We start from the raw sequence: 27,768 nt of genomic DNA, 5'->3' as shown, positions 1-27,768 counted from the left end.
CTACTATGTCTTGTTAATGGAGAACATAAACTGCTTTGGGAGGCAGATAGAGGTGGACCTCTGAATAGGAACCCAGCTCCCCAAGACGCAGGTCTCCCAACAGCTTGAAGAAAGCAGGCACCTGAATTGGAGCAAAAAGCATGGCTGGGGGTGGGCAAAGGGCTGCCCATCTCCACAACTGCTCGCTCCATCCTTACGTCTTCCCTGCAGAGCATTTTGAAATCCTAACATGAGTAAGCATTAGGCAGCGTCACTCACAGTGAAGGGGCACATGGCTTCTGGACCAAGACCAGGAGCCTCCCCGGAATCACCGCCCCCACCAACACACATAATCACATGCCTGCCGCACAGAGGCTGGGACAACGGAGAGGCGAGGAAAAAAAGCCTCAGGGGCTAAATACCTCTGTGCCTCTCAAATCTGAGGGTGGGCATCAGCATCACGGTAGTGGGGGGGGGGGGTGTTAAACAGAGATTGCTGTGGTCCCTTTTCTAACCCAGTAGGTCTGGATGGAGACTGAGATTCTGCAAGTCTAGTGAGCACCCAAGTGCTAGACCACCCTTTGAGAAGCCCTGAGAAACAGTGTGATCACAAGCTGGGGTAATATGTGGGCTGGTCGCCCCCTAGTGTTCCTGTGCAGTATCACATGAACAGGATAATTCTGAACCCTTTCAAAGTCACCGCAAGTTTCCATGATTCCCCCGCGGGGCAACAAGGAGTTGATATGAATGAATCCTCACAAGACTATGTAATCTAGAGATTTCAGCTCATAGGAGACACAATTTTCCCTGTGGTAAAACTGAATCTCTGGATTTTCTCTGGGAGGGGCAAAAAAGTTAAACTTCTCCCTTCCCAGACTGATTATTTAACCTATTATTTCCAAAAGCCCTCTGAAATGCCCTAAAAGACTCCAATTGTGTATTCAGTATATAAAATAAAGAAAAGCAGCATACTCTCTAGGGCAGAGTCCAGGACTCAAACACTTTTCTGTTCCTTGCATTAAACTTGATGTCCAGCATGTAGGCAGTAAATGTTAAGCAATTTTAAATACTCATCAACACTGTTCACAACATTATTTTCAAGTAGAACTCATTTAAGCCAATGAGAGCACTCACTCCTTGAAATTCTGGTTTCAAGGGCCACGTGCCTTGGGGAAGCCCGAGAAAGGGGAATTTCCACTGACTATGCCAATGCATAGCCTTCTAACTGAAAAATCCAATAAAATCTTAATATCCTAGAATTATACCTAAAGTTATGACAACCGTGTTCTGATGGCTGGCCCTGGAGGTGCAAGCCTTCCAAAGAGACCTTCCCAGTGAACCACTGTTTGATCCCCTCTGCTGGTGTGTTTTAGCCACACTTGGAACCCTATCAACTACCCAGCGATTCACCTTTCCTCATAAAAACACCCCATTTTCTATCTTTCAAAGCTTCACACACATGTCTCATTAGCCTGATGCTTTAGGCAAATTGATAGGTCTGTTTTCCTTTCATACCAAAGACATTCAAGGAATTCCACGTGAATCCTCATCTGTTCTTTGCATGCTTGTTATTGACAGGGTGGGGAGATCCCTCAGTGGCAAGTACTCACTGTTGACACGTAGTTCAATATTCCTAGTCACGTTGTACGGCATGCCTTCATGGGTGAATGTCATGGCACAAGTGTAATAACCTGCATCCTCCACAGACACATTTTGGATGAGTAAGCGAGAGGTTCCCCTCACACTTAGAAACTTCTCGTTGTCTTGATCCAAAAGGACAGAATCCTTAAGGGAAAATACTTTTCAGAGTTATGCTATGTACTAATTTATATCTCAAAAGCTATATATGAATATCACACATATTATCAATCAATGTTGAATAAGCAACCCAAGAATTGCCCTGGTACTTACTTGGCGAATGGACTTTGGACATACCACTAACTGTATTCTTTAACAGAGGGAATTTGTTAACAGATAAAACGAAATTGTAGGATTTGTTTAATCACAATGTTTATAGCACATCTGTGTAAGCACAACGGGAAAAAAAAGAAACTATCTCTTATTTGATAAAGCCATGACAAACCACCTTGGGAAACATGGAGGGAAGAGTAGTAGTATGTCATCAGGGTGACTGTAATACTCAGAAGTAATATTCAGGAAAAATGAAGAAATGATGTTAGAGTAATGATTTTGAAAATCATTTCAATTTTAGGAGTTAGTAAAGACAGAGGAAAATGTGTAAGAAAAAACTAAGCGTGAGGAACAAGGGCACACTTTCCATATGGACAAAAGATTCTGTGGGTCCTGCACCACAGAACTCTCAAGAGCAAGGCCTCCAATAACAGAAAACACTGAATGGGATTCGAGTAAACATCCCAATGAGCACAACGTGTTCTCAGGAACCTATCTTTCAAAACCATGATCGAAAGCTTGCGACAGTCAAACATAACCTTGAGTCATCTCTGAATCTTGCTCTGAATGGGAGCACAGATATAACTGGAATAGTTTGTCAGCTAGTGGCTCATAAAGTATTATTTTACAATATATTTAATTAAAAAGAGAGATTTTATTGTCCCTAACATGAGTCCCCAAACATGAAAAAAAGCCAAACGGGGCTCAGCACCCCAGTTCTTCCAAGGCCCCTAGACCCCCAGGGCTCCCTGCGTGGCAGTGGTGTGTGGAGCCTGGCCTCCCGTGCTGGAGTTCTGGCTTCCCTATCTACCAGCTGTGTGACCTTGGGCAAGTGCCTTACATTTCTGTCTCTCTGCTTCCTAACCTGTAAAATGGAGACATTAACAATCCCTACTTTGTTAGGTTATATACCAGGGAACCTAGAGCAGAATTATACACAGTATCTGCTCAGTAATGATTAGCACTGCTAACCTGTATGTATCTTGTAGCTATAATACCAGTCAACTGGTTGACCATTTCTTGATTAAAGGATTCATTTCTATCAAATTTTAAACAAGTAACTGTACGTTTCAGTATCAATCTATGGTCTGTCTATATCAGGGGCCTGCAAATTTTTCCTGTTAAGGGCCAGACAGTAAATATTTCAGGCCTACAGTCCATATGGCCTCTGTCCTCTGCTAAGTTTGAAGAGCTACTCAATTTGGCCCTTGCAGTACAAGACCACAGAAACAGCATGGCCACGCCCCAGTAAAACTGTATTTATGGACACTGAAATTTGAATTTTATATCCTTTTCACATATCATGAAATACTAGTCTTCTTTTAATTTTTTTTTAAGATTTTATTTATTTATTTATTTGACAGAGAGAGAGAACAGGCAGGGGGAGAAGCAGGCTTCCCGTCGAGCAGGGAGCCCTCAGGGCTCGATCCCAGGACGCTGGGATCATGACCTGAGCCGAGGGTAGACGCTTAACTGACTGAGCCACCCAGGCGCCCCTAAATTTTTTTAAAGATTTATTTCTTTCAGAGAGAGGGAGAGAGAGAGAGCAAGCGTGCGCTCAGGGAGGAGGGACAGAGGGAGAGAAACTTCAAACAGACTCCCTGCTGGGCGCAGAGCCCAGCGTGGACCTCGATCTCATGACCTGAGCCAAAACCAAGAGTCAGACGCTCAACCGACTGACCCAAGGCGCCCCTCTTTTAATTTTTTTTTAACCATTTAAAAAAGTGAAAACTATCCTGAGCTGTCAGGCAAGTGGCAGGTCAGTTTGGCCACGTGTTATAGCTATAGTTTGCCCACACCTGCTCTACACAAGTGATCTAGGGTAGCATTTATTCAACCAGCCAAGAAAACAAATTGTTTATATTTACTCCTTTAGCCCAAAAGTTAATTATCATGTGCTTTAAAAAAGCTTCATTAAAATGTGTACACAGTTGTTAACTAAACCAATAGTTTTCTCTACATTTCTTTTTTCCTACATTTCTATAGACAAATGACAGTGTAAAAAGCTATTTTCTTCAGCTGTCACTTACCCTGCATTCATTTTGAATTCTGGTTTCTCAAAGTTCTACTCTGAGGACCCTTACCCCAACCACACACAGATGAATAGACCATATTAATCATGCCCCTTTTTAAAATAACTAGTTGAAAAAAAAAAACCAGAAATATAAAAGTGAATGTGTTGCTTTCATAATGGGTATTTTATATCTTTCCTGTGGCTAGTAAGACACGTTTTAATTAAAGTAGCAATTTTTTAAAGATGTACCTTGTACCACTGAATCTTCATGTCCATTTTGTTATGGGTGAATTCACTCAGCTCAGGGCAAACTAAGAACCCAGAAGTTGACAAGGTTAGAATTTGCGGGTACGATATGAAAGGCAGGGAAGCTTCTGTCTTCTCGAAAACCCGGAGCTCAATGGACATTTCATCACAGTAAGAGGCATTTCTGAAGTCAAGGGAAAAAAGCATAATAAATGATAAGGCAAAATAACAGCAACGCTAAATGAAATTGAGAATAATTTCCCCAATCCCATTAAATTCTGGGAATCATCTATCAACTGAAGTCAAATTTCAGAAAACTGCGGAGATCTTTGGGTAAGATCTCTAAAATATTTCTGCAATACTGCATGGGGGAAATGAACTTGGCAAGTTTGTTTTTAATTTGGGGGGTTTTTTTTGGTTCGCCTAACTCTAACCTCAATATCATAATTCTATCAAGACCTTAGAACTGGGGAAAGGGCAGAGGCATAACACTGATAGAAACATGGGGAAAAAACAGAAAAACATAAAAATATAGTTATCTCAGCTAAGTAAGTTCCTGGCTACATAATCAACAGAAACCATGAGAATGTGCTGTATAAGGAGGGGCGGGGGGGGGGGGGGGGAAGGGCCTGCACAGCAAAAGGTAAAACAGTCTATATCTAAAGAACGAAGAAAATGTGACAAATATACGTGAGAGAAGTAAGTGACAAAAGCTTGCTACCTGAAAGTAAAAAGAATTAATTCAAATAGATAAAACCATTGTCTAATATTATATTTCATGTCTGGTTAAAAAAAAAGAAAAAGCTGAACAAACATTTTAGGCACAAAGAAATGCAGAAAGCTAACTATCACCTTGAAAAGTACATAATCTCGCTGTAAGTCAAAGAAAGGCAAATGAGGACAAGTCTAAAGAACGGCACACACCTGAAAAGAGTCACTTTACCAGCAGGAGGAGGCCTGTACTAGGTGCTCTACATATGTTATTTTATTTATTCTCCAACCCTACAAGGTAGGAATTATTATTATATCATTTTTAGGTGAGGAAAATTAGGTATGCAGAAATGAAGTCATTTCCTAAGGTTGTAGAGCTACTAAGAGGTCAAACCAAGGTTAGAAGCCAAGGAAGGCTCTGGGAAAACCCGTCAATTCGGGCAATATCTCCGGAAACCAAACTTACGACACATATCGAGAGTTCCAAACCTGTTCACATTATTGATCTGGTAATTCCCCGTGGGCAAGACAGTCCGTGAAAATAACTCAAAAGACTAATGGGTGGGGAATAACTTGATCACCACTCACATTCTCTGTGTGGTGTGGCATCCCCACATGGTGGGGTGGTGGTCATTAGTGCTGTTCACCGAGTGTGTCCAGTTCCCCCACTCTGAGCAAATGGTGGAATTACACATCATGGTCCCACTGTGGGTGGGTGCAGTTATAGGACTTTTTCTAGTCCATGGGATGTATATGTGTCTCTTGTACACCAAAGTTTCAATATCCAAGCGAGACACTCTAAAACATGTCTTCTTCTGGTACGACAACCAACACTTGAGATAATGTCTGTTCCTTCAGTCTGGATCCCTGATTGTCTGCCAAACCATCATGGGCTTGTAGGCTTGTTGCATGTGTGATAAATAAACCTTTGTGGTTTTAAGCCACCGAGATTTGGGGGCTGTTTGATTTAGCAGCATAACTTGCCCACCCTGGTTGACAGTGTGTTCTAGATCAGAAGATTATAAAAATCACAGGAACACGGCTGTGTTAATAACTGCCAAGGGGTATTAGGGCAACCGTTGGTGATTCTCACTCTGCTGGAACCCCAATCTTAGAGCTGGAAGAGAGTTCTAAAGACCAGCCAGGGAGACTCTCTCACATGCTAAGAAACCTTGACCCTGGGATTTCTTCTGCTCCCCCTCAATCTCAGATCTCTCTTTTTCTACAAGAACAGAGAATAAAGGGGTGCCTGTGTGGCTCAGTCGGTTGACTGACTCTTGATTTCAGCTCAAGTCATGATCACAGCGTGGTGAGATCGAGCCCCACATCAGGCTCTGCACTCAGCCGCGTGTCTGCTCAAGATTCTCTTTCTCTCCCCCTCCTTCTGCCCACCCCCCTCTAAAATAAATAAATAAATCTTTAAAAAAAAAAGAATAGAAAATAAAATAAGGGTATTAGATACAATTTTTTTAAATCGAGTATAAAAACAAACTTTAAGACAAACACGACTCAGCTCACATCTCCCTGATTTTTGCATATTATCACTTCAGTAATCAATAAGTATTGCCTTTGGGAAAGAAAAGGCATTTTGATGTATATATGGACAATCTTCTATGATGCTCTCCATAACTAGATGCTTCGCATGCTGTGATTTCAAAGGACTCTCCCAACAAACCCCTTTACAGAGGAGAAAACTGAGATCCATAAATGCCAAGTAAGAAGACCAAGGTCCTACTGGCTAGAAAATGAGAGGGGTAGGATTTACACTCATACCATTCCAACTCCGAATTCCATTCTTTTTCTACCACACTATTAAGTTTTCCTAATAGTGCTCCTTAGGAAAACGTTAGAATTTTCTCTATTAAAAGGAAAGAAAAACTATGCGTTTATAGCTATTGTAAAATCAGATATCCACATTGCCCTGATATGGAAATAAGAGACTGCCTACCTATTTCCTAGGCAGGGTTCACTGACAGGACTGAACACACTCACCCATCCACCCGCATACACACCACACACACACACACACACACACCATCTAGGACTGACTAGGGCTGATATTGTCTGAAATTCTCCCATTCACCAGTAATTCCCTTGTGCTATGAATGCACTTTCTTTGGTTCTCTTTCTAAATGAAAATACTCGTAGGCACAGTTTCTCCTTAAATCAAGCAGGTTTTTGAGATGTGCAGAGACTCTAAAGTTGGCTGGTAGAAGGAGTGGGCAGAGCCTGGGGGCAAGATACAGGCAGCAGCTGAAGAGAGAAGACCAGGGACACTACTTCCCAGTCTGCCCTAATCCTTTCTGGAGAACTTAGCCAGGCAAGGTTTAAAATCACCAACACTAACTACACCTACAGCTTTCTCCTGCATGAAGCAGCAAGCTTTGCCAAGACCACTGAATGGGGAATGGACAGTCTTCTCAATAAAAGGTGTTAGGAAAAGTGGATAGCCACTTGCAAAAGAATGAAGTCAGACCATTACCTTATGCCATGTATAAACGTTAACTCAAAATGGATCAAAGACCTAAACATAAGAGCTAAAACTATAAAAATTCTTAGATGAAAACACAGGGTAAATCTTTACAACATTAGATATAGCAATGATTTCTTAGATAGGACATCAAAAGCACAGGCCACCAAAGAAAAAACAGATAAATTGAACTTTATCAAAATTAAAAACCTTTGTGCATCAAAGAACATTATCAAAAGAGCAAAAAGGCAACCCGTGGCATGGGAGAAAACAATTGTAAATCATATATGTGGGAAGGGATTGAGAGCCAGAATACATAAAGAATTCCTACAATTCAAAAACAAATAACTTGATTAAAGAATGGATAAAGAAGATGTGATACACACACACACACACACACACACACACACACACACACACGGGAATATGACTCAGCTATAAAAAAGAATGAAATCTTGCCATTTGCAATGACATGGATGGATCTAGATGGAATAACGCTAAGTGAAATAAATCAGTCAGAGAAAGACAAATACCATATGATTTCACTCACAGGTAGAATCTAAGAAACAAAACAGATGAACAAAGAACAAAAGATACAAACAAACAAAAAGATTCTTAAATACAGAGAAAAAACTAGTGGTTGTCAGAGATGGGTGGTGGGATGGGAGAAATAGATGAAGGGGATTAAAAGTATACTCAGTGATGAGCACTGAGAAATGTACAGAACTGCTGAATCATTATACTCTGTACCTGAAACTAACATAACACTGCATGTTAATTATATTTCAATTTTTAAAAGAAATGTAAAATAATAAGACAACAAAAACATTTTAAAGTTACAAATGGGCAAAGGACTTGAATAGACTTCCGGCCAATAAAGGACATGGAAAGATGCTCAGCATTGCTAGTCATTAGGGAAATGCAAATCAAAAGCATAATAATCTATCACTTCATGCCCAGTAGGATGGCTATTATCCCTCTCCAAGAAAAACCCAGAAAATAATAAGTGTTGGTGAAGATGTAGAGACACTGGGACCCGTGTGCACTGCTGGTGGGAATGTAAAAATGGAGCAGCTACTGTGGCAAACGATATGATGGTTCCTCAAAAAATTAAACATAGAATGACCAATTCTCTCCTGGGTTTGTACCCAAGAGAAGTAAAAGGGACTCAAAGAGATCTCTGTACACCTATGATCAAAGCAGCATTACTCACAATAGCCAAAAGGCAGGTACAGTGTCCACTGACCAGATAAACAGGTAACCAAAATATGGTATATTTATGCAATGGAATATTATTCAGTCTTAAAAAGGAAGGGAATTCGGACGCACGCTGCAGTATGCATGACCCTTGAAGACACTGTGCTCAGTGAGATAAGCCAGTCACCAAAGGACAAATACTGCTTGACTCCACTCCTATGAGGTATTTAGGGCAGTCAAATTCGTGGACAGACAATAATAGATGGGGGCTGCCAGGAGCTGGGGGAGGGGGAAGGAGGAGTTCGTGGTTAATAGGCACAGAGCCACAATGTGAGAAGATGAAGAGTTCTGGAGATGGACGGTGGTGATGGTTGCACAACAATGTGAATGTGCTTAACACACGGAATTGTACATGTAAAAAGGGATAAGATGATAACTTTTATGTTATGCATATGTTACCACAATTAAAAAAAAAAAAAGCAACAGGACAAAGAGGAAGGGGGCTACACCCCACATCAGGGGCTGTGGGTTCCAGTCTCAGCTCCACACCTACCACCTGGGAACACTTTATAAGTGAGCTTGGTCCCCTCACACGTACAATAAGCAGTTGTGTGAACTCATTCCTAAAGTCGCATCCAGTGTTCTACATCGATTTCTTCTGTCCATGTGGACACAGGCATGAACAAAATGGAACAAGTCCCTGTCGACCTAGAGTTTACATTCTAATGGGGTATAGACAACGTTAAATACGTAAACACATGAGTGTGTCAGGTAAGGAAAGAAACACCAGCAGGGGAAAGAGAGAGTGTGTCAGGAGTACTGGTTTAGGTAAAGTAGCTAGGGAAGTCCTCTCCAAAGAGGTGACATTTGAGCAAAGACTTCAGTGAAGAGAGAGAAAGAGCCATGAAGACATCTGGGGAAGGTTCTCGGGTAGGAGGTATTCAGGAACAGTGAAGAGGACAAAAGGTAGCTTCTCACCTATGCACTGGATTTTGAAATCCAGGTCATCACTGAAGAACCATGCAGAAGCCCATTCTGGAAGGAGACCCATTCCTACCCTAGTCCCAGGGGGTTGGGGGGGGCTTACCTGATAGTGCAGATGTAGGTGCCAGAGTCCTCTTGCAAGGCTGGCAAGATCCAGAGAGCACCATCCTGGATCCACATTCGCGTCTCTTCTTCCCCAGGGACCTTTCTAGTAGAATCGTTTTTACGCCACGTCACGTTGACATAGGGGCTGACAGACGCCCACAACCAGAGCTGCGCCTGGGGGCACCTCAGGACCACAGGTTCCCCTTCTACCCTGAAGTCGGTTTTGAAATGCTTGCCAAGAAATTTGCAGTTTTCTGCAGCCACTAAAGGACAGGGAGACCACAGTCAAGCTTTGGGTCCAAAACCTCCTTTGATGGGCACATCTGAAGAAGCCGAGTGCCCCTAACAAGTGACCTACACCCTGGGGGCCCCATTAGCCCCTCCTGTTATAATGACTTCAAAACTCCCAAAAACAACTTTAGGGCTTCTGTCCATTCCAATTTAAATTTTGTGGGAAAAGTTAAATCCGGTTCACAGGATGACAAAAAATGATTAAAAAGTTGGGTCATATTCTTCACTTGTTGACTCCTTAACATTAAAAGCAGATCTTGGCTGAGTTCAGACAGAAAAAGAGCTTAGTTGTGACAAGACATGTGGTTAAAATCTAAAAGCATCTTTTATTGAGGGCAAAAGCACCACTTCCTTGGCTCACTTTTCAGCAGGAATGACTGATGCCCACAGCAAGCTCCGTGCAACAGAGGAGACGGGCAGGAGGAAGGATCTGTCCCACCTTGCTCTTTGAAAACAACCAACTTCACTAGATAAACAACTATTTTCCCCAGAGAAGCTGCAGGCAAGCTCTCTTCAGCTGATAGACTCATTTTTTTAAAACATTATTTATTCATCTGAGACACAGAGATACAGAGAGAGAGCATGAACAGAGGGAGAGGCAGAGGGAGAGGGAGAAGCAGGCTCCCCGCTGAGCCAGGAGCCCAGTGTGGGGCTCCATCCCAGGGCCCCAAGATCATGACCTGAGCCGAAGGCAGACGCTTAACCATCTGGGCCACCCAGGCGCCCCAAGACTCATTTCTTACCTGCGTGTTCCTCAGGCTGAATGGTGAAGGCTGAAACACTCATTACCAACATGTAAAAGATGAACATTGTTTCTGGCAACTTCTGGAGGACACAGGAGGTGGAGATCTCAGGTCCAGCACTCCGCAGCCTATAGGAGGAGACAGACGGGTCACCAGGAGCCACACACAGCCAGAGAGAGAACACCTTGAAGACGGTCCCGGAAGCAGGTTCTAGAGGCTTCACCTGATGATGGAAATTTTTGCCTAGACTTTAGACTTTTTTTTTTTTTTTTTCCCAGACTTTAGACTTTTTAACAAGAAAAATGCCCAAGTTTTGGAGTTGCTCCTCAATAGCTATATTCACTGAGCACACCTAACATCAAATCCCCAGAGTACTTACAAGGTGCCTTGGAATAGATGTTCCATATCCTAAGTGTCTCTCCTGAAGTGTGCCTTAGCATTCCCTGCCCTGTGCTGAGATGCTCTTTCCTCAGCTATGGCCACCGCTCAGGTTCTCTCCTCCTTCAGGTCTCTACTCAAGCATCACTCATGGTGAGGTCTTCCCTGACATTCCTGTGTAAAACTGCACCACCCTTCTGCCTCAATGCTCCACATTTTTCTTTCCTACACTATTGCTCTCTGTGGCATTCATCATCAACCGTGTCTCCTCCCTCTGGAATGCCAGCTCATGGGCTCAAAGATCTTACTTTATTTTACTCACAGATACATCCCTAACTTCTATTTGTTGAATGAATGAATGAGTGAATTAATCACTAGAAGTCAAAAGGTCCTCATATTTTACTTGGAGAACTTTTCCTATTGTCTTTATGGATTAGCTCTTACTTTACATACAATTCCGACATACACTGTTGGATTATATATATTATATATACCACTAACTCTCTGGTCTAGAGCATGCTGGGGTGGGGGGGGAGAGAAATAAGGTCCAAAGAGTGAATAAGTTATGTGTAATGAAGTTCATGAAGCACTCCTGGCCACATACCTCCCCGAGACCAGAGCACCAGGTGCCTCTTTATCTCCCTGCAGTTCTCACACCGTATCGTAATTACCTGTTGTATTAGCTCCCCAGTATCCCAACAATACTGCCAGCAATCCACCTCAACACTCAACACTGAAATGCGTAAAACAATCACCAAGGCGATCACGCCAATGGTGTAAAACGATTCTGGCTCAGAAGTCTGTGGATCTGACCTAGATCAGGCTGGGTTAGGCTTGGCTCCAGGCTTTGGGTGGGCTATAAGTCAGTTCCATGTGTCTCTCATCCTCCCTGGACCTTTGACTGCCTGGGAGATGATCCTCTCCTGCAATGGCAAAAAGACAAGCAATGTGGGCAAGAGCACTCAAGGCCTTGCCCAGAACTAGCTCACTCCCGTCTGACCCACATTCCATTGGCCAAAGAAAGTCACGTGGCCAGAGCTGCCATCAGTGGGGCGGGGAAATTACCCCCACCTCTAGTGGGAGGAGTTCCAAGTTACCCCGGGAGGGGAAACACGTGGGAGCAACCAGGACGCCTACCATGACTGTTTCTTGTCTGGCTCCCCATGGCTGGGGGCAGCCTTGAGAAGAGAGGCCTGGTCTTGTTCATAGCCCTCAAGGCCTACAAGATACCCAGTCCCAAAAATACCAGGGAATATTTATGATCAGAACCCTAGCAGGGAATTGGAAGTGATGAGTGAGTCCAGGAAAAAAAAATTCCCTCCCACCACCCCTCCCCCATTTCCTTAAAGTTTAATTTGTTCCCTGTTCCTGGAACAGATACCATTCTGAATGTCTCACAGTAAACCCAGATGGCCGTTAAGTGGCCAGGGCAGGGTTGGCAAACTGAGGAAGTAACCCTTGCATGCTAGAAGCCCTCGCTCATCAGAAGACATGAGCTCAGAGTTGCAGTCTGAACTCCCCCTCTGGTGATGAGGAGCCGGAGCGGGTAGTGAATGACCTGAGATTTTCCCCTTAGCTGGGTGTCTGCCCCAGGGCTGTTTCCCCTAAACTCTTCCTGCTTCTGCATGGTCCTATCCTTCACATGTTTCTGAAACACAAATATATCCTGTAACTTTAACCACTAACCCCAGCCTCAGGTTAACCAGGCCACTTGATTAGCATAAACATCACATCGACATTGACTAAGTTGCGTTGTCCTCTGCACCCACATTAGCTTCTCACGTCCCCAACTGTACTGGTCCCAGCCAGACTCACTGGTTCTCTAGGAAGTATGTGAAAGAAGTTGGAATCAAATACACATGTATAACCAATACCACATATCCGAATAAGTGAATGAAGTCAAAGATGGGGACATAGGCACACATGTAACAGTGACAGCTACTGAGCTGAATACTGAGCATCTGTTCTCTCATTTTACCCCCGTGTTGTGAATATCATGCCAATTTGACAGATCATATAATAGAAGAGATTAAGGAGGTTATGTAGCTTGACTAATATCTTACAGCTTGTAAGCAGGAATTGAAGTTTAAACCCAGGACTACTGATTCCAAAGCCCTTATTCTTCAAAAATATAGTTTCTATGACAGATGCTGCTAGTTTCCTCCTCTAATATCCACCCTGGATATGAGAGGATGGATTATAGAACCCAGTTATAGAAGCCCTGACTCAACGCAGCACATCACTAGCCCACACAAAGACTACATTTCCCATCCCCCTCTGCAACTAGAAGTGGCCACGTGACAGAATTTAGGCCAATAAAACGTAGGTGGAAAAGTAGGCTCCTCCTGGGAAGTTGACTTAAAAGTCTCCTCAAAAGACTTCAAAGTCTCCACTGGTCTTCCTTTCTGCTGGCTCAGTATGGATGTGGTGGGTGGATTGCAGCCACCATTTTGGGCCACAAGGCACAGGCCACTTGCTGACAGTGCTGGGGCGACAAGACAGGAGCACGAGTCCTCGGTGGCTTGGCTTCGTGGAACTGCTCTCCCACCCTAGACTACCTTTTTTTTTTTTTTTTTACATGTTTAGGCTTCCTGCCGTACACAGCCAAACCTAATCCCAATATGCAAACTTTCCAAAGTTTATGAAAAGGACCCCAGGGAAGGAGCCCTGCCAGTAGGGCTGTCACCAGTCCGCTTTCTGATACTCAACAGTTTCAAGCAGTTCTGAAGATTGACGCTAAGAAGTCATTTCAACTCAAAGGCAGGGGGAGCTGAGCAGCCTCCCTTCGGAGGGGAGCTCCCCGCAAGACAGGTGCAGGCTTTGCCTTGAATTATGTGGTTTGTAACCAAGTTTAAAATTATTTTGACACCAGAAAGTCAGGCTGTGTCCATGCAGGGGTGGTGGTTAGCTGAGGCTTCACAGAGCTACCGAGCAGAAGGGGTCCTAGAGAAATCTAGGCCCCTCACTTTCTTTTCCAGGTGTTGAAAGCGCCTTGGACGTTAATGCTCTTCTCAAAATGGCACGTGTGGTCAGGGTGAGAAGTAGAGATGTTTCAACAAGGACCCTGTTCCAGCGGAACGAAATCCTAAAATGTCCTCCTCAAGCAACGGCCATTCCCCAGCCCCTCTTGGCCCTCCTCCAACCCCCCCACCTCGGGAACCCCTGCAGCCAAGGGAATTGTGTTGGTTTCCCTCTGAGGACTTTGGCAAAACAGCCGCTTCACTGTGACCTCTTCAGGAAGTGGCTTCAGACAATTAAACCACAAACACAGATCACTTTCAATCATCAAAACCCCAGGAAAAGGTTGGAACCAAAATTGCCATAGTGTGGGAAGTAGTAAGTCTTCGGCAGGCCCGAAGGAAAGAGAATTTGTTCTGCCGAGGCTTGCAGCAAAACTTGCCTCTCCTGCCCTACTTTCTTTTGATGTATCTTTAAATTACAGACAATTTGAATTTCTGCTTGAATCTCAGTTGACCTTCTTACTGGGAGAAAGAAATTTTAAAGGCAGCCGGTTCCAAGAATTTGAGTGACTTTTTTTGTGTGTGTGTGGTCACACAACCATGTTTTACTACACCCAGTGTTTGAAAACCGACGAATGAGACGAAAAGCAGGTCCAGGCATAAGGAAAGGACCAACAATGTGTGAAGAGTTCGAGAAGGAGAAAGAACAGAGTAAGGTGGAAAGAGCTGTTAGCACCACACTGAGCCCAGCTCTCCGGGCTCAGCCTCCTGATCACAGATGGGACACAGGGCCTAAGAGTATCTAGCTGTTTGCTTCACCTTGAGAATGGTAAAACACCAGGATGTATTTCACCTCGATTCACCAATTATTAACATTTTGCTTTATTCCCTTTCTCTGTCTCTCCCTCTCTGTCCTCTCTCTCTCTCTCTCTCTCTATATATATATATATCTACACACACACTCACATACATATATGTATATATATACACATACATATTTTTCCCCCGAACACAGGGAAGTTGCAGACATCCTCACACTTTACCCCTAAAGACTTTAGAATGCATGGAGGAACACATTTTTAGCAGACTGAAAACAAATTAGTAAGTAAATGATAGAATGATAGTTCCAGAGATAAATCTTCAGGCATTTAAAGTGATTCAACATCTTACTCTACAGTCTACTTTAATATATCTCTTAATTCACTGAGATTAAACTTTATTTCCATTTTCACCTTGTTACCGGATGTTTGTAGGCAACTGTCCATCTCTGAGTCAGGAGGTACAGTCATCCACGAAAGCAAAACAAAGGTGACAGATCTTGAATATTAATGAAGTCAAATAGTTATCAGGCCTGACGCATACCATTCGTCAACTCCAGTTTGTAAAATAAATCCCTAAAAACCGATACATGTTGTGGCAGGCGTGTGTTATAAAACCTTTTGACACCCATGGGAAAATAAATATTTGCATCAAAGTGAAGCTCGGAAATTTTTTAAAATTCAAAGCAGAAGCAAAATAAGAAGTATTGGGAACTCAGTCTCTGGAAAACACAGGACATGAAGAGTTTGGGGAATAAGGAAATATAAATAAATATAAATAAATTAATAATGAGGTCCTATATTTCTCTGCCTCTGGAACTAGAGGCAGAGAAATATAGGACCAGGTTTGAGGCAGCTTTTTTTGAAAATACACTGGCTCAAAGCAGAACCCTTGACGGATTGCCCACAGATTATTTTTGGTTCTACAGAAAAGAGAGAAACTAGTTTCCCACCACACACATCCCCTCCCTCAGAACTGAGGGAATTCAGTGCAGCATAATGGGACTGTTTCTGGTCTGCATGGCCGTGTCAGAATGAAAGCACCTCAATGTCCTTGACCCTGGTGGGGCCTGGGGAGACAGGATTGTTTCCTGGGAGCCATGGCACAGGAAGACCCATCTTTGGGCCACAATGGGCTGAATCTCAAAGGGAAAACTTAGAGAAGCTAACTAAGACCTGGCTCCATTAAGCGCTACAGGCTCTTTTTATATTTTACTTTCTGCCAACAAGTATCCCTTCTCTCTAAAAGTACCCTTTCCCTGTCAAACCTATTGGACTTGGCCAATTTCTGCCCCAAGAAACATTTACTAAGAGATTCGGTAAATCAATCCAACTCATCTCCCCACTCATTCGAATCCTCTGGTCACACTTTGCATTCCCAGTAAGGCTGAATCATTCAGAGCCCCCAGCAGACTGGACCATCAACCAAAGACACTTCCTTCACCTTCTTCCTGCATCAGGCCCTCTCACAGGCTAGCCCCTGACAAGACCACTCCTCTAGCTCAGAATAATTGCCATCCTCCTGCAAAATGACTGATGTGGAACTCCATCCACGAGGCCCTTGACACCCACAGTATGAATCCACCAGGCTTCAAGTCCTCCCAGCCTGATATTTGTGTAAGAGGAATTTTCTACTCTGAGCAATTCCAGAGAGCACCACTCATGAGCCTCGTAGACTGCATCATCCCCATTATAAACATGAAGCAATGGAAATAGACTCAGATACATTAAGTAACTTACCCGAGGCCACAGAGCTAATGCAATGATAAAGTGGAATGCAAACCTGAGTCAACACAATCTTCAGCCTTAGTACTCCTTCTCTGCTCTGTAGAAGCACCAGAACCCAGAGCTAGAGGGGGCTCCAGAAGCCATTAAGCTTAGCAGCCCACCCTAGCAGTCTTCCCAAAGCAGGCATCCTCCATGGGTGGCCAAGTTTACCCCTCAATTGGATGAACACTTCCAGTCTTGGGAAGTACACATGATCAGAAACTTCTGTCAATTCAGAACGCAAATTTGCCTTCACCTAAACTCCACTCTTTGGTCAGATTCTACCCCACGAGGCAGCTCAGAAGTCTAGCTGCATCTCACAGCAGTCCTGAGAGTTAGGGAGTCCGTACAGGACAGCACTGTAGGAAGCACATGAGAGACCTGAGAGTCTGGTAGAGCAAATGTGAGTCCTGCCTCCCTTGTGAGCCAGCTGGATGGTTCGGTGCCAGGGGTAGATCATACCGCCTCTGAGAGACTCGGTCTGCTCATCTGTAAAATGGCTGCAGCCTGGCATGTAGCACAGGAGGGTCGGATGGCGTGTGATACGTACGGAGGTCGGCGCAGCACTGGCAAAGAGAAAGCACTCGACAAGGGGTAGCATTTTACAGAAGCGGACCCCAAAGTTCAGGAGGTGAGTAACTTTCTCAGGAGCACGCAACTGACAGAACTGAGGGAGAAGTCAGAGCTCCCCTGTCTGCATTCTTACTAAGTCCTGCTGAAGGTCCATCCCACGGCCTGAGAACTTTGGGTACCATAGTCAATAACTTACCTAACACCAGCTACTACTTAGAAAGGTGTTCAACTTTACCTAGTGGTATCAATAAGCCTGATGCCTAAATCCATGTCATAGAAGTGTGTTTAACACGGAAACACACAATCATAAGTACATGCACACATGTGGTCAACGCCTGCCATGGCATTCTGATGCCTTCATCCAGACAGACATGTTAGCGGTAGAGCATTTAAGCACCCAGAGCAGGAGATTGAAGATTCCTGGAAGCTGGATTCACTCTACCATTATTAACTAGCTATGTGAGCTTAGGCAAGCCGCTAGCAATTTACCCAATCTGGGTCACAGTTTCTTCATCTCTAAAATAAATACAAGGGCTGAGCTGCTGAGAGCTCCCAGGTCCCTCCCAGCAGCTAGAAGTCCTGAAGGTTCCAAATCAGTCTGGATTTGCACTTAGGCTTCAGCCCGGGGCACAGCTCCCATTTCTGAAGCACCAAGTCAGGGGCCTCAATCAGATAACCACCAAATCTCATCAACTCACTTGTATAAGTCTCAAAGCCAGCAAATAGCAGAGCCAGGACTCAAGACTTCTGAGTTCTCCTGGGGATGGGGGTCCTAGCTCCGTTAGGCTACGCTCTGGTTAACGTTAGTCAGGAACCAGACACACTGTGCTGTTATGGGACAGGACGCACACCCTCTAAGCTGAAGGTGGCTTTCACCCTCCTATGATCTGAGTGTATGTAGTAAACACCTCAGATATTTGAATTATCAGTCATCCAGAAAACTTGTCCACCTGAAATATAACTCAGACAGAGGAAACAAGGACAGAACGACCTGAACAGCTAAAAGAGAGCCAATAAGATCCTGGCACAAAGGCACGGATATTTTACTCACAGAAGCAGCTTGGCAGCTCTCTTGCAGCACCTCTTTCTCTGTGTCTACGAGTGTCGCTTCTCAGAGTGGCGATTATACTTTCTAAGGATGGCCACAACAGTGTCTCCCATCATACGTGGTCTTCTGCGATGTGACTGGGCCACTCTGCCATCAAAATGTGGAGTCCAACTCACCTCCCTTGAATGTGGGCCAGCCTGTGACTGGTATCTAACCAACAGAATGATGCTGGGTGAACGCTTCCATCTGGCATCCATGGGATGCTTGCTCTGGGGAAAGCCAGCCACCATGTAAGCTGTCCAACTACCGTGAGACCACCTCGTAGGGGAGGCCACATGTCGAGGGTCTGATTCATCGTTCCACCTATGTCTGGCCTCACAGGAATCCCCTCAAAGGCACCAGCCGTGTGAGTAAAGCCATCTTAGACTCCCCAGAAGAGTCTATTCACTAGCCGAGTTTCACTGCTTGAACTCAATCAAACCACATGGAACAGAAGAATCACCTGGCTGTGCCCCTCTCAAATTCATGACCTACAGAACATATGAGTTATAATAAAATGTTTGTTGTAAGCTGCTAAATTCTGGGGCACTCTGTTATGCAGCAGTACACGACCAGAACGCTTAATCAAAAGCAGATTAGAGGTAGCAAATTAGAAAGAGGGAGTGGGCTGGCGGAAGAGAGCACCCAGGGAAGAGAGAGGCAGCTGATGGCCCAATAACACAGGAGACAGAAACACATTAAGATAGATGCGATGTGGGGCGGGGGGAGAAAAGATAAACATTAAGACAGTGCAAGAACCAAAAAGCACAGCAATCAGGAGCCATTAAGAGCAGACACCAGCGGTCCCCTCCACCTCCCCGTGCCTGACTGAGGGTATCAGGGTGTCACAGCACAAAACGGTTGATGTTCGTGAGGATTTCCCTGAATCATGAAGAACAGTTAAATTTTGTTCAGAATCCTCTTTCTCTAAGTTGGAGCAGTGCATAACGTATGTGATGAGGATAATAGTTTAATTACCTTCCAATGTATTTCTCTTACTATCTCCAATTCTTCTGCCACTATGGCCCAAAGAAAAGGGAAGAGCAAAGCCCTCCTCAGAAAGGAGGGAAGGAAGTGCATGTGACATATTCCTCCCTGGTAGGAAGGGGAAGTAGAAGAAAAGGCTTTGGGGGGCTCCAGGGTAAAAGGAAGGAAACCACAAGAGGAAGTAGGCATATTGGCCGGCTCCCGACTCTGAGTTCAAAACCCGAATGCAAAGAGACAGAAAGCCTGCTAGCCTCAGTTTCTCACTGATGGGGAAGAAATCCGGATATTTCTCTGTGCTTCCTGTAGGGAAGGGGAGGTAAACTGAGATCTGGGCTAATTTGGGGCTGCCGTGATGAAGGACAAGGTGACCTGGAGCTGGATATTCAATCCATAAGGAGCAGTGTGGCCAAATATGGAAACATGTCTCCACCAGTTGGTAAGTATCACTTACTTAAGCCCTAAGCTCTCTGCCCTCTGCTACCATGCCTTTCTTGGGGCTCCTCGGAGATCCTCATGGTCTAGCAACAGATACTGTAGCATCTGTTCTGATTGGTTGGTGCTCGTCCCCTGCTGGTTGTCAAATATTTTGAGTATCACCCGCATAAGTAGTCAATCGAAGCCAGGGGAGAAACGTGGCCATGGCCGTGGCCAAGACACAGAGAGCCTGTGGAGCCAGTGAGGGGCACAGTGGGCCCAAGTTGGCCATTGTGGTGGCTCTGACCCAGCTGCAAGATCAGACCGAGGGTTTTCCCAGATGCAGACCTCAGCAGTAGATTCAGCAGGACACCCCATGACCAGCCAGGTTCAGGGACATCTCCTTGGAAACCAGTGAAGGCCCCAGGCCATCAGGTGTGGACTGCCACCTTCCCCATCATGCCCTGGGGACATGGCTTCCCTACTCTCAGACTCCTTCCTGGCTAGAAGAAAGCAATAGATGAGAAATTCTGAAAGCCTGAGCATTTACCCCCAAAGAGACTGAATAAATCTAAGAGAGGCAGATGTGAGCCAGCAAGATGGAGATGACATGGTGCTAGTAGGTTTAATTCCCCTTTCCTAATGAAAAGGGACCTCGAACACCAAATGAGACTCTTGTTAGAAAAGTTATGAAAGGTATATTTTTTGGCATCAGTTTGCAATGAGTATAAATTTTCACCATGCTATGTATATTTTAGAAATATTTCCTTCCAGGGACGCCTGGGTGGCTTAGTCGGTTAAGCGTCTGCCTTCAGTTCAGGTCATGATCTCAGGATCCTGGGATCAATTCCCACATCCAGCTCCCTGCTCAGCTGGGAGTCTGCTTCTACCTCGGCCTGCCCCTCCCCCTGCTTGTGCTCTCTCTCTCTCTCATAAATAAATAGAATATTTAAAAAAAAAAAAAAGAAATATTTCCTTCCAAAATTAAGTTGTCAAAAAAAGGGGGGATCTTCTCTTTATGCATTGAAAGATCATCTTCCATCTCTAGAAAATGTGCCCACCCAGAATGGCTTATCCTCTGAGGGTCACAAAAGGTGGCAGCTTACCCCAGCCCTGTGTTCAGCATGTCCATACGAGCAGATAAAAGTCAAGCAAAAACAAACAATTGAAAACCCAAACAATTTTTATCTCTACTGTGTGGGGAAATCCCTTGCCACAAGAAAGCTCACTATTTAGCTTGAAGACAGCCCAGACTGACTGGGTTTTCCACAGACCCAAAAAGTCCCCAGAAGCTCTTGGCCCTCCTCTGTGGAGGAAGTGGCTGGGAATGAGCGTTCCATTCACACACAGAGCCCCTCTGGCTACTCTCAGCGTTTCGACACCCGACCACCTCGCCCCAGTGCCAAGAAGACATCTGTGAAGCTGAACCGTCTGAGATCCTGCCTCCTCCCCTGCCACTCCCACCTAACTGAGCAACATGCCATGGTAGACAGACTCACGCCAACCAGTATCTGGTACTTTTCTACTTTGGGGTACACATAGGATGCCACGTCTCTGTACCTTAAAGTGAGGCATGGCCACATGACTGGTTATAGCCATGAAAAGTAAACACGAGGGACATGGGTCACTTCCAAGCCTATGCATTTCATTTCTGGTGCCCTACCCTCCAATACCCTTTTCTCTGAGCCCTTGTTTATTGATGGTGGCCACATAGGATTATCAGGTCGTCCCAATAGGAGGCTGAGGTCTACTTCCATCCACGGATCCACTCCATTGTGTCTCCATGTCTGTTTCTCCTTCTGTTAAGTAGGAGAAACACCTATTTCCAACCCTGGCACCCATGTCAAAACAATCCAACAGATGGTCTCCATGAGTTCTCTTTTGAAAATGTCCTCAAGTGGCTATGACGCACTGTTGTGGTCTGACACAGCTGACCAATGACACTGATACAGCATGAGCCAGAGAAACTTCTGTCATATTAACCTACTGAGATGTTTTAGGTTGTCTATACCTTGGACTGATAGGTACAGCAATCAAAGAGAAGAATTAGGACATCGTATTCGTTTTCTATTGCTGTGTAGAAATCCCACAAACTCAGTGACTTAAAATAACAACCATTCATTAGTCATTCTGTCGTGGGTCGGATGTCTGGTCTCAATTTGGATGAAGTCTCTGCTGAGTGTGTAACAGACTATCAAAGCCCAAGGTTCTGTTCCATGTGTCCATTGGTAGAAGTCAGTTCCTTGTGATTGTATAAACTGGGGTCCCCACTTTCTTGCTGGCTGTCAGCCAAGGCCACTCTCAGCAGCTGGAGGCTGCCCACTGTTTCCTGCCCTGTGGCCATTTCCACAACAAGACTGTTTTTTTTTCAAGGCCAATAGAGCAGCATCAGATGTTGCTTCGTGTCTCTATGACCTCTAGACCTTTTTTTTTAAAGAGCCCACCTGGTTGTGTCAGGCACACTCAGGAAAATTCCTTTTGATTAACTTCAACTCAACTTGTCAGGGTCCTAAATTATACCTGCAATTGTGGTATAAGGCGAATCTAATCATGAGGGTGATATCCCATCACATTCATATAGTACACCCTCATTCGGGGGAGGGAGAGTTATACAAGGACATGGGTAGTGGGGGTCATCTTAGAATTCTGCCTACCACAGACATTTAAAAAAAAACAGTCTGATGAATATTAGCTCTACAAAATCCAGGACGCTTCCAACGCTTTACATTCAGTTCTTGCTTGCTCTCAAGTAAGAAAACCTTAGCCCAAATATTCTGAAGCCTTGCTACTCAAAGTGTGGTCCATGGACCAGCAGCATCACTTGTGAAGAAAGGCAAAATCTCAGCCTCCACCTCAGACTTAGGCATTGGAATTACGGACAGATCCACAAGATTTCTAGGCAGTTGAGAAGCTCTGGTCTTTAGATTGGCTTATTCTTAAACAGAGTAGGCAGATGCCTACATGGAATGAGAGCAGAGATTATATTAAATCCCTGTGCCCTGATCACTGCAGCCCTTCAGTGTGGTTTCTGAAATTTCGCTGTCAGAATTGTATAATCTGATGATGGTGATATTGAAGATGGTGATGTTAGCTAACATTTACTGAACATCAATAAATGCCAGGCAGTAGGCAAAAGTTTCCTTTAATTTCCCCAACATTGAGTGAACTATGTATTATTATTTTCATTTCAGAGATGAAGACATTGGGGCTTACAGGAGTTAAGTAACTCCTCTAAGGAAATACAAATAAAAGTGGGGGGAGGGCCAGTTTTTGCCCTTCATCCCTTTCACTCAGAGGGTATGTGATCATATTGTCAGAAGCTGTCAAAGCCAGTCCACAAATCACGAACTGGGACCTGGGCCAGTTCAGCTTGTGAGTATGCATTATTCTGCCAGAATGTTAATGTTGGTCTTCACTGAATGTCTTTCCCAAGAGACAAGCTCATTCCAGCTGGCCACTGGCCTCATCACTCAGAGCCTCACAGGTTTGACCTACTGCGTGGTCCCTGAGTACACTCAAGTTTGAAATCCCCACTGAAGTCCACGTATTCTTAAATTTCCCCTTGATGTTTCATGAAAACTTTGGGTGGTATGAACACTTTCCAGAGATCCTTAACAATAGCAAAGAATCTCTGCTCCCTACCCTATCCCTGTCATCTGATGAGTGAAACCAACATCCAGAAGCTAAGTTACTGGTTTTAAGATAATTGGTTTTAAGTTGGACTCTTTTTTTTTTTTTAAAGATTTTATTTATTTATTTGACAGAGAGAGAGACAGTGAGAGAGGGAACACAAGCAGGGTGAGTGGGAGAGGGAGAAGCAGGCTTCCCACTGAGCAGGGAGCCCGATGCGGGGCTCGATCCCAGGACCCTGGGATCATGACCTGAGCCGAAGGCAGACGCTTAATGCCTGAGCCACCCACGTGCCCCAAGTTGGACTCTTTTGGCCCACAATCAAATGCCATAATCATTCACCTCCTTGTGTTTAGGAAATTATTTATGCTTAATATGAAACAGAGGTTCTTAACCAAAGTATGTTTCAGAAACGTTTGCAAGGAGTTTAATACAGATTCTCAGACTTCTCTTCTGTTCACGCTACTGGTGACTAAAATGCCCATTTATCTGAAATTCATCAGATAAATTACAGGTTCAGAACACAGGGTTTGAAGGAAGAAAGAAGGAGTCCCTGAAGAGTTAATAAAAGGTGGGACAGTAAGGAGTGTAAGAGATGGAATAGTGCAGTGGATCTCAGCCTTGGTTATACATCAGAACTGCCTGGAAGGCTTTAAACACTACTAAAGCCCAGGTCCCAGCCCCCAACATTAATGATGTAATTGGTTCCAGGTACAGGGATTTTTAAGAGCTCCCCAGGTGATGGTAACACTCAGCCAGGGCTGAGAACCACTGGAGCAGGGACTCTGAGATGCTAGAGGATCAACAACTCTATCACTGTTTCTCTTGTGGCCCCGCTGGATTTGGCCCATCAGCCAGGCACAGAAGCTTCCATATTCCCTTCATCTTTTTGCTGCCCTTTGCCGCCTTCTTCCCTCCTATGTTAAGCACTGTTCCTTCATAAGTGGAGAACAAAACTGGTAGGAGCCTGAGGTCAAGTTCCAGACACTGAGATACTTATTATTCCCACTGTGCCTGTTTGTCCATCTGTTAAATAGAACTCTCCTATTTAAGACCTCCAGCCTCTAGCCCTCATGTCAAACCCGGCAGGTCCCTGTGAGTTCTGTTTTGAAAATGGCCTCAAAACGTTCTTGTCCTGAAACAACTCCCTGGTCAGTTTGCCACTGGATGTAAAACCTCTTGTTATCGCCTAAGGAAGTGGCTCTCAAAGTGTGGTCCCCAGACCAGCCGCGTCAGCATCACCTGGGACCTTCTACCTCGGACACCCTGCACGCAAGTACTGAATCAAAATCTGAGTGGATCCAACAGTCCGCTTACTAAGCCTCAGGGGTGCTAATGCACCCTCAAGGTTGAAAAGCACTGGCCAAAGCCACTGTCATGACCATGTGCCCCTGTCCAGACACCTGGTAATGGTAACAGAAAAAGACAACTCGAGCTTTGTCAGTTGCGTTTGCATGTGACACTGATTCTGTTAGCCTGGGGGAGGGGAGGGGGTATGGGGTCTGAGGGTCTTGATCACACAGGGGTTTGTTGTGTAACAGCTGGGGTGTGAAGTCCGGCGGGAGTCAGAAGGTTGAGGGGACACCTGCTGGTAGGGCCTGGGAGGTGCTCCCAGGCAGCTGGGAACAAATGGGGCAGAGACTGTCCTCCCAGCCCCTCTGACCTTATCCAAGCTTCCTGCTGGCCTTTTAGGGTAACCAAAGAGGCTAAAACACTGGAAATGCAATGGAACCAGACAAAACTAATGAGATATGAGAGAAGGTGCTCTTTCTGTTTTGCATGTGGGGATATCGCCCTGAGCCGGTAGGAAGGGGCCCACTGCCCTCTTGGGATGGCAGAGCTCAGAGAGACGGGCCAGGGCAAGAGTGAGCTTGGTGGGGTGGGGTGAACTGCAGAGACGGAAGCCGGCAGCATCCCACTGCAGGCCCCCACACAGCTAGGAGGGCCTTGCAAGATCAAGTCACTCAACTGCCTATTTACAGAAGAGGAAACCCAGACAGAGAGGAGCCTTGACCTGGATCACAGCACATCAGTGGCAGAGCTGGGGGCCACGAGGTAGGGGGCTCCTGAGGGAGCTGGGGTTCCACAAGGAGCAAAGGACTTCCAAGGAGGGATTCGAGAGAGAGCGCCGAAGAGTGAGAGCCAACATTTCGGCTGCACCCACGGTATGCCAAGCTACTCCAAGTGCCTTACATGATTCATACTCATTTACTTTTCCCACCACCTTATGATCCTCCCCATTGAGTTCACTATTTTACAGATGGGGACACTGAGACGTTAAAAATAAATTGTGCAATTTATTTAATTATAATTGAGGATAAAAAGCAACTTTATTTTAAAAAACTGTACCCAGTGTTATTATTTCACAAGAGCGAAGCAAGGGATGAAGGTAAGCTTAATGCTTCCTGGCTTTCGATTACTGGCAAGCTGCTGGCCACTGGGTAGATGATCTCTATTCAGATGGTACCCCTTATTCACTAGAGTATAGAATTTTTTAAGGACAGTTATGATATGGACACACACGTGACATCATACAGCTAGGAAGAGGCAAAGTCAGAACTTGAACACAGACCCTTCAGTCCCACGGCTCACACTTTCGCACCATGATCCACTTGCTACTCCTCCAAGACAACCCGGAGCACTGGCGCTCAGCCAGCTCTGAAAGCTCGAGTGTGAGAAAAGTTACACCTACTTTTAAAGAAAACATGCCATACCAGAAAACCCCCTGACCTTCCAAAGAAGAAAGCCTCTAAATTCAGGGTAAGCCTCGTAGGCACAGCCTCTCCCAAGGTGACCTGTCGGCAGCTATGAATCTCCTTTAACTGGATCCCACAGCATTTTTGCCTGTCACTTCGAATCATAGAAGATCCTCAGAAATCCTCTGATCCAGCCCGTTTTTGACAGAGACACTGAAGCCCAAGAAGGTCAGGGTCACCTTCCGAAAAACAAAGGTTGAAGAGATGAGGAATGCCACCCAGCGAAGGCACCCAAGGTCCAGAGACATCAGGAAAGCCACCTGAAGCTCCATCCTGAAATGGAACCCAAGGGTCCTAACCCCCAGATTTCTCTCCCTCTCTCTCTCTCCCCCTCATTCTGTAATTCCCTCTCTCATTCCCTCTCTCTCTCATTCTCTCTCTCTCTCTCTCATTCCCTCTCTCTCCCATTCTCTCTCTCTCTCTCAAAAGCCTCTTACCTGCAGCCCTGCATTCTTCGACCTTGTTGCTTCTCGCCTGGGGAAGGCTGCCAGGCCCGACTTTTACCTTCAGTGGAAACTCAGCAATCCAGGCCGGGATTTATATCCCCGTCCTCTAGGGATTTCCTAATAGGGCTTGTGTCACTCTCTCTGACTGAGTGGCTGCGGACACACCTTTTCCCTCCTCATAGGGGAGCACCCTCCGGGGGACGGCACTGGGTGCATGATCACTCAGATGGGGAAGTGGCCAAGGAAACTGTGCGTAAGTTTCCCTATTTTTTTCTGTGACTCGCTAAAACTTACATACTTCAGCTGAGAGGTGGTTTTAAAGTGATGTCTATTTCGCTGGCCCTGGCCCCATCAAAGAGGAAAGGAGGTCTTGGGGTCTTTAGCCAGTGGGACGGTTGATGTTCGCCCCCACGGAACATCCCTTCGGAGATAGGAGGGAAGTTAAGCTTTGAGTCCCCCGGTTTCCAGTCTTATATGATGTTTAATTGTTAAGTGAAGGAAGGGGGTGACTCTCCAAGTCTTTATTACCACTTGTGGGATTTGCCGAACTGAAGAGTTTGTCCTCTGGAAAAGGAACTTCGGTCCTAGGTCATGTCGGTACAAAACAAATGTCTCCTCACTCCCCCTGAGAGGCCCAGAGGTTATGTTGATGTCTCCTCTGTCCCCCTCAGCAGTCACCAGGTGGCCAGGCGTTAGAGAGGAGGGAGCCGAGGGGGTGAGCCTGGCCCGAGGCTGCCGCAGGAGCTTGCCCAGAGCCCACTGGGACCCCATGCAAGTTCTCAGATGCAGAGAGCCAACGGCAGCCCTCCCCCTACTGGATTCCCTGCCCTTGCTGTCCGCCCAGACAGGCTTGACTGGACCCCTAGGTCCAGTGCCCTCCTTGATATGAACAGGGAGCCAAGTGGGAGAGGATAAGAACTTGACCAGGACCAGGGCATGCGACTGTGACGTGAACCCTCTGGGTCCCCGTGTCCTCTTGTTGGGCCATTGCATAGTGTGGGCAGAGGTGTATATGTATCCCCCTGTTGGTGGATGGAAAAGAACACTCATCCAAATGTCCTTTAAAATCCATGTTGCTAACCTTAATGACGCTTGCCGTCTAATTGACTCAGATACTGGGGTTCTTACAGGTGAAAAGGGAGAGAAATGTTTAGAGACAAGTCTTAGGACTTTCATATCCAAAACAAATGGCTCAAAGTTGAAAGAGCCCACGGGCCCTAGCTTTATCCTTTTGCTAACAAGGAAGAGAGCTCCCAGGGAATCATAGCTCAGATTGGGTAAACAAAATCTGAGAAAAATAC

General features: G+C 45.3%; 1 protein-coding gene across 1 annotated transcript in view; it reads right to left on the bottom strand.

Moving 5' to 3' along the window:
* Window positions 1-26,517, bottom strand: part of IL1R2 (interleukin 1 receptor type 2) — a 33,231-nt gene extending 6,714 nt beyond the window's left edge. The window contains exons 1-5 of the mRNA XM_032419694.1: window positions 26,459-26,517; window positions 10,652-10,779; window positions 9,616-9,880; window positions 4,154-4,334; window positions 1,590-1,764 (exon numbers count right to left, since the gene is read on the bottom strand). Coding sequence (XP_032275585.1) covers window positions 1,590-1,764; window positions 4,154-4,334; window positions 9,616-9,880; window positions 10,652-10,779; window positions 26,459-26,472 — 763 coding nt within the window. The 5' untranslated portion in view covers window positions 26,473-26,517. The remainder of the gene's footprint in view (window positions 1-1,589; window positions 1,765-4,153; window positions 4,335-9,615; window positions 9,881-10,651; window positions 10,780-26,458) is intronic.
* Between the last annotated feature and the right edge of the window lie 1,251 nt (window positions 26,518-27,768).

This window comes from Phoca vitulina, unplaced genomic scaffold, assembly GCF_004348235.1.
Source record: "Phoca vitulina isolate PV1807 unplaced genomic scaffold, GSC_HSeal_1.0 scaffold22, whole genome shotgun sequence".
Taxonomy (NCBI): domain Eukaryota; kingdom Metazoa; phylum Chordata; class Mammalia; order Carnivora; family Phocidae; genus Phoca; species Phoca vitulina.
This window is presented reverse-complemented; position numbering and strand designations above follow the sequence as displayed.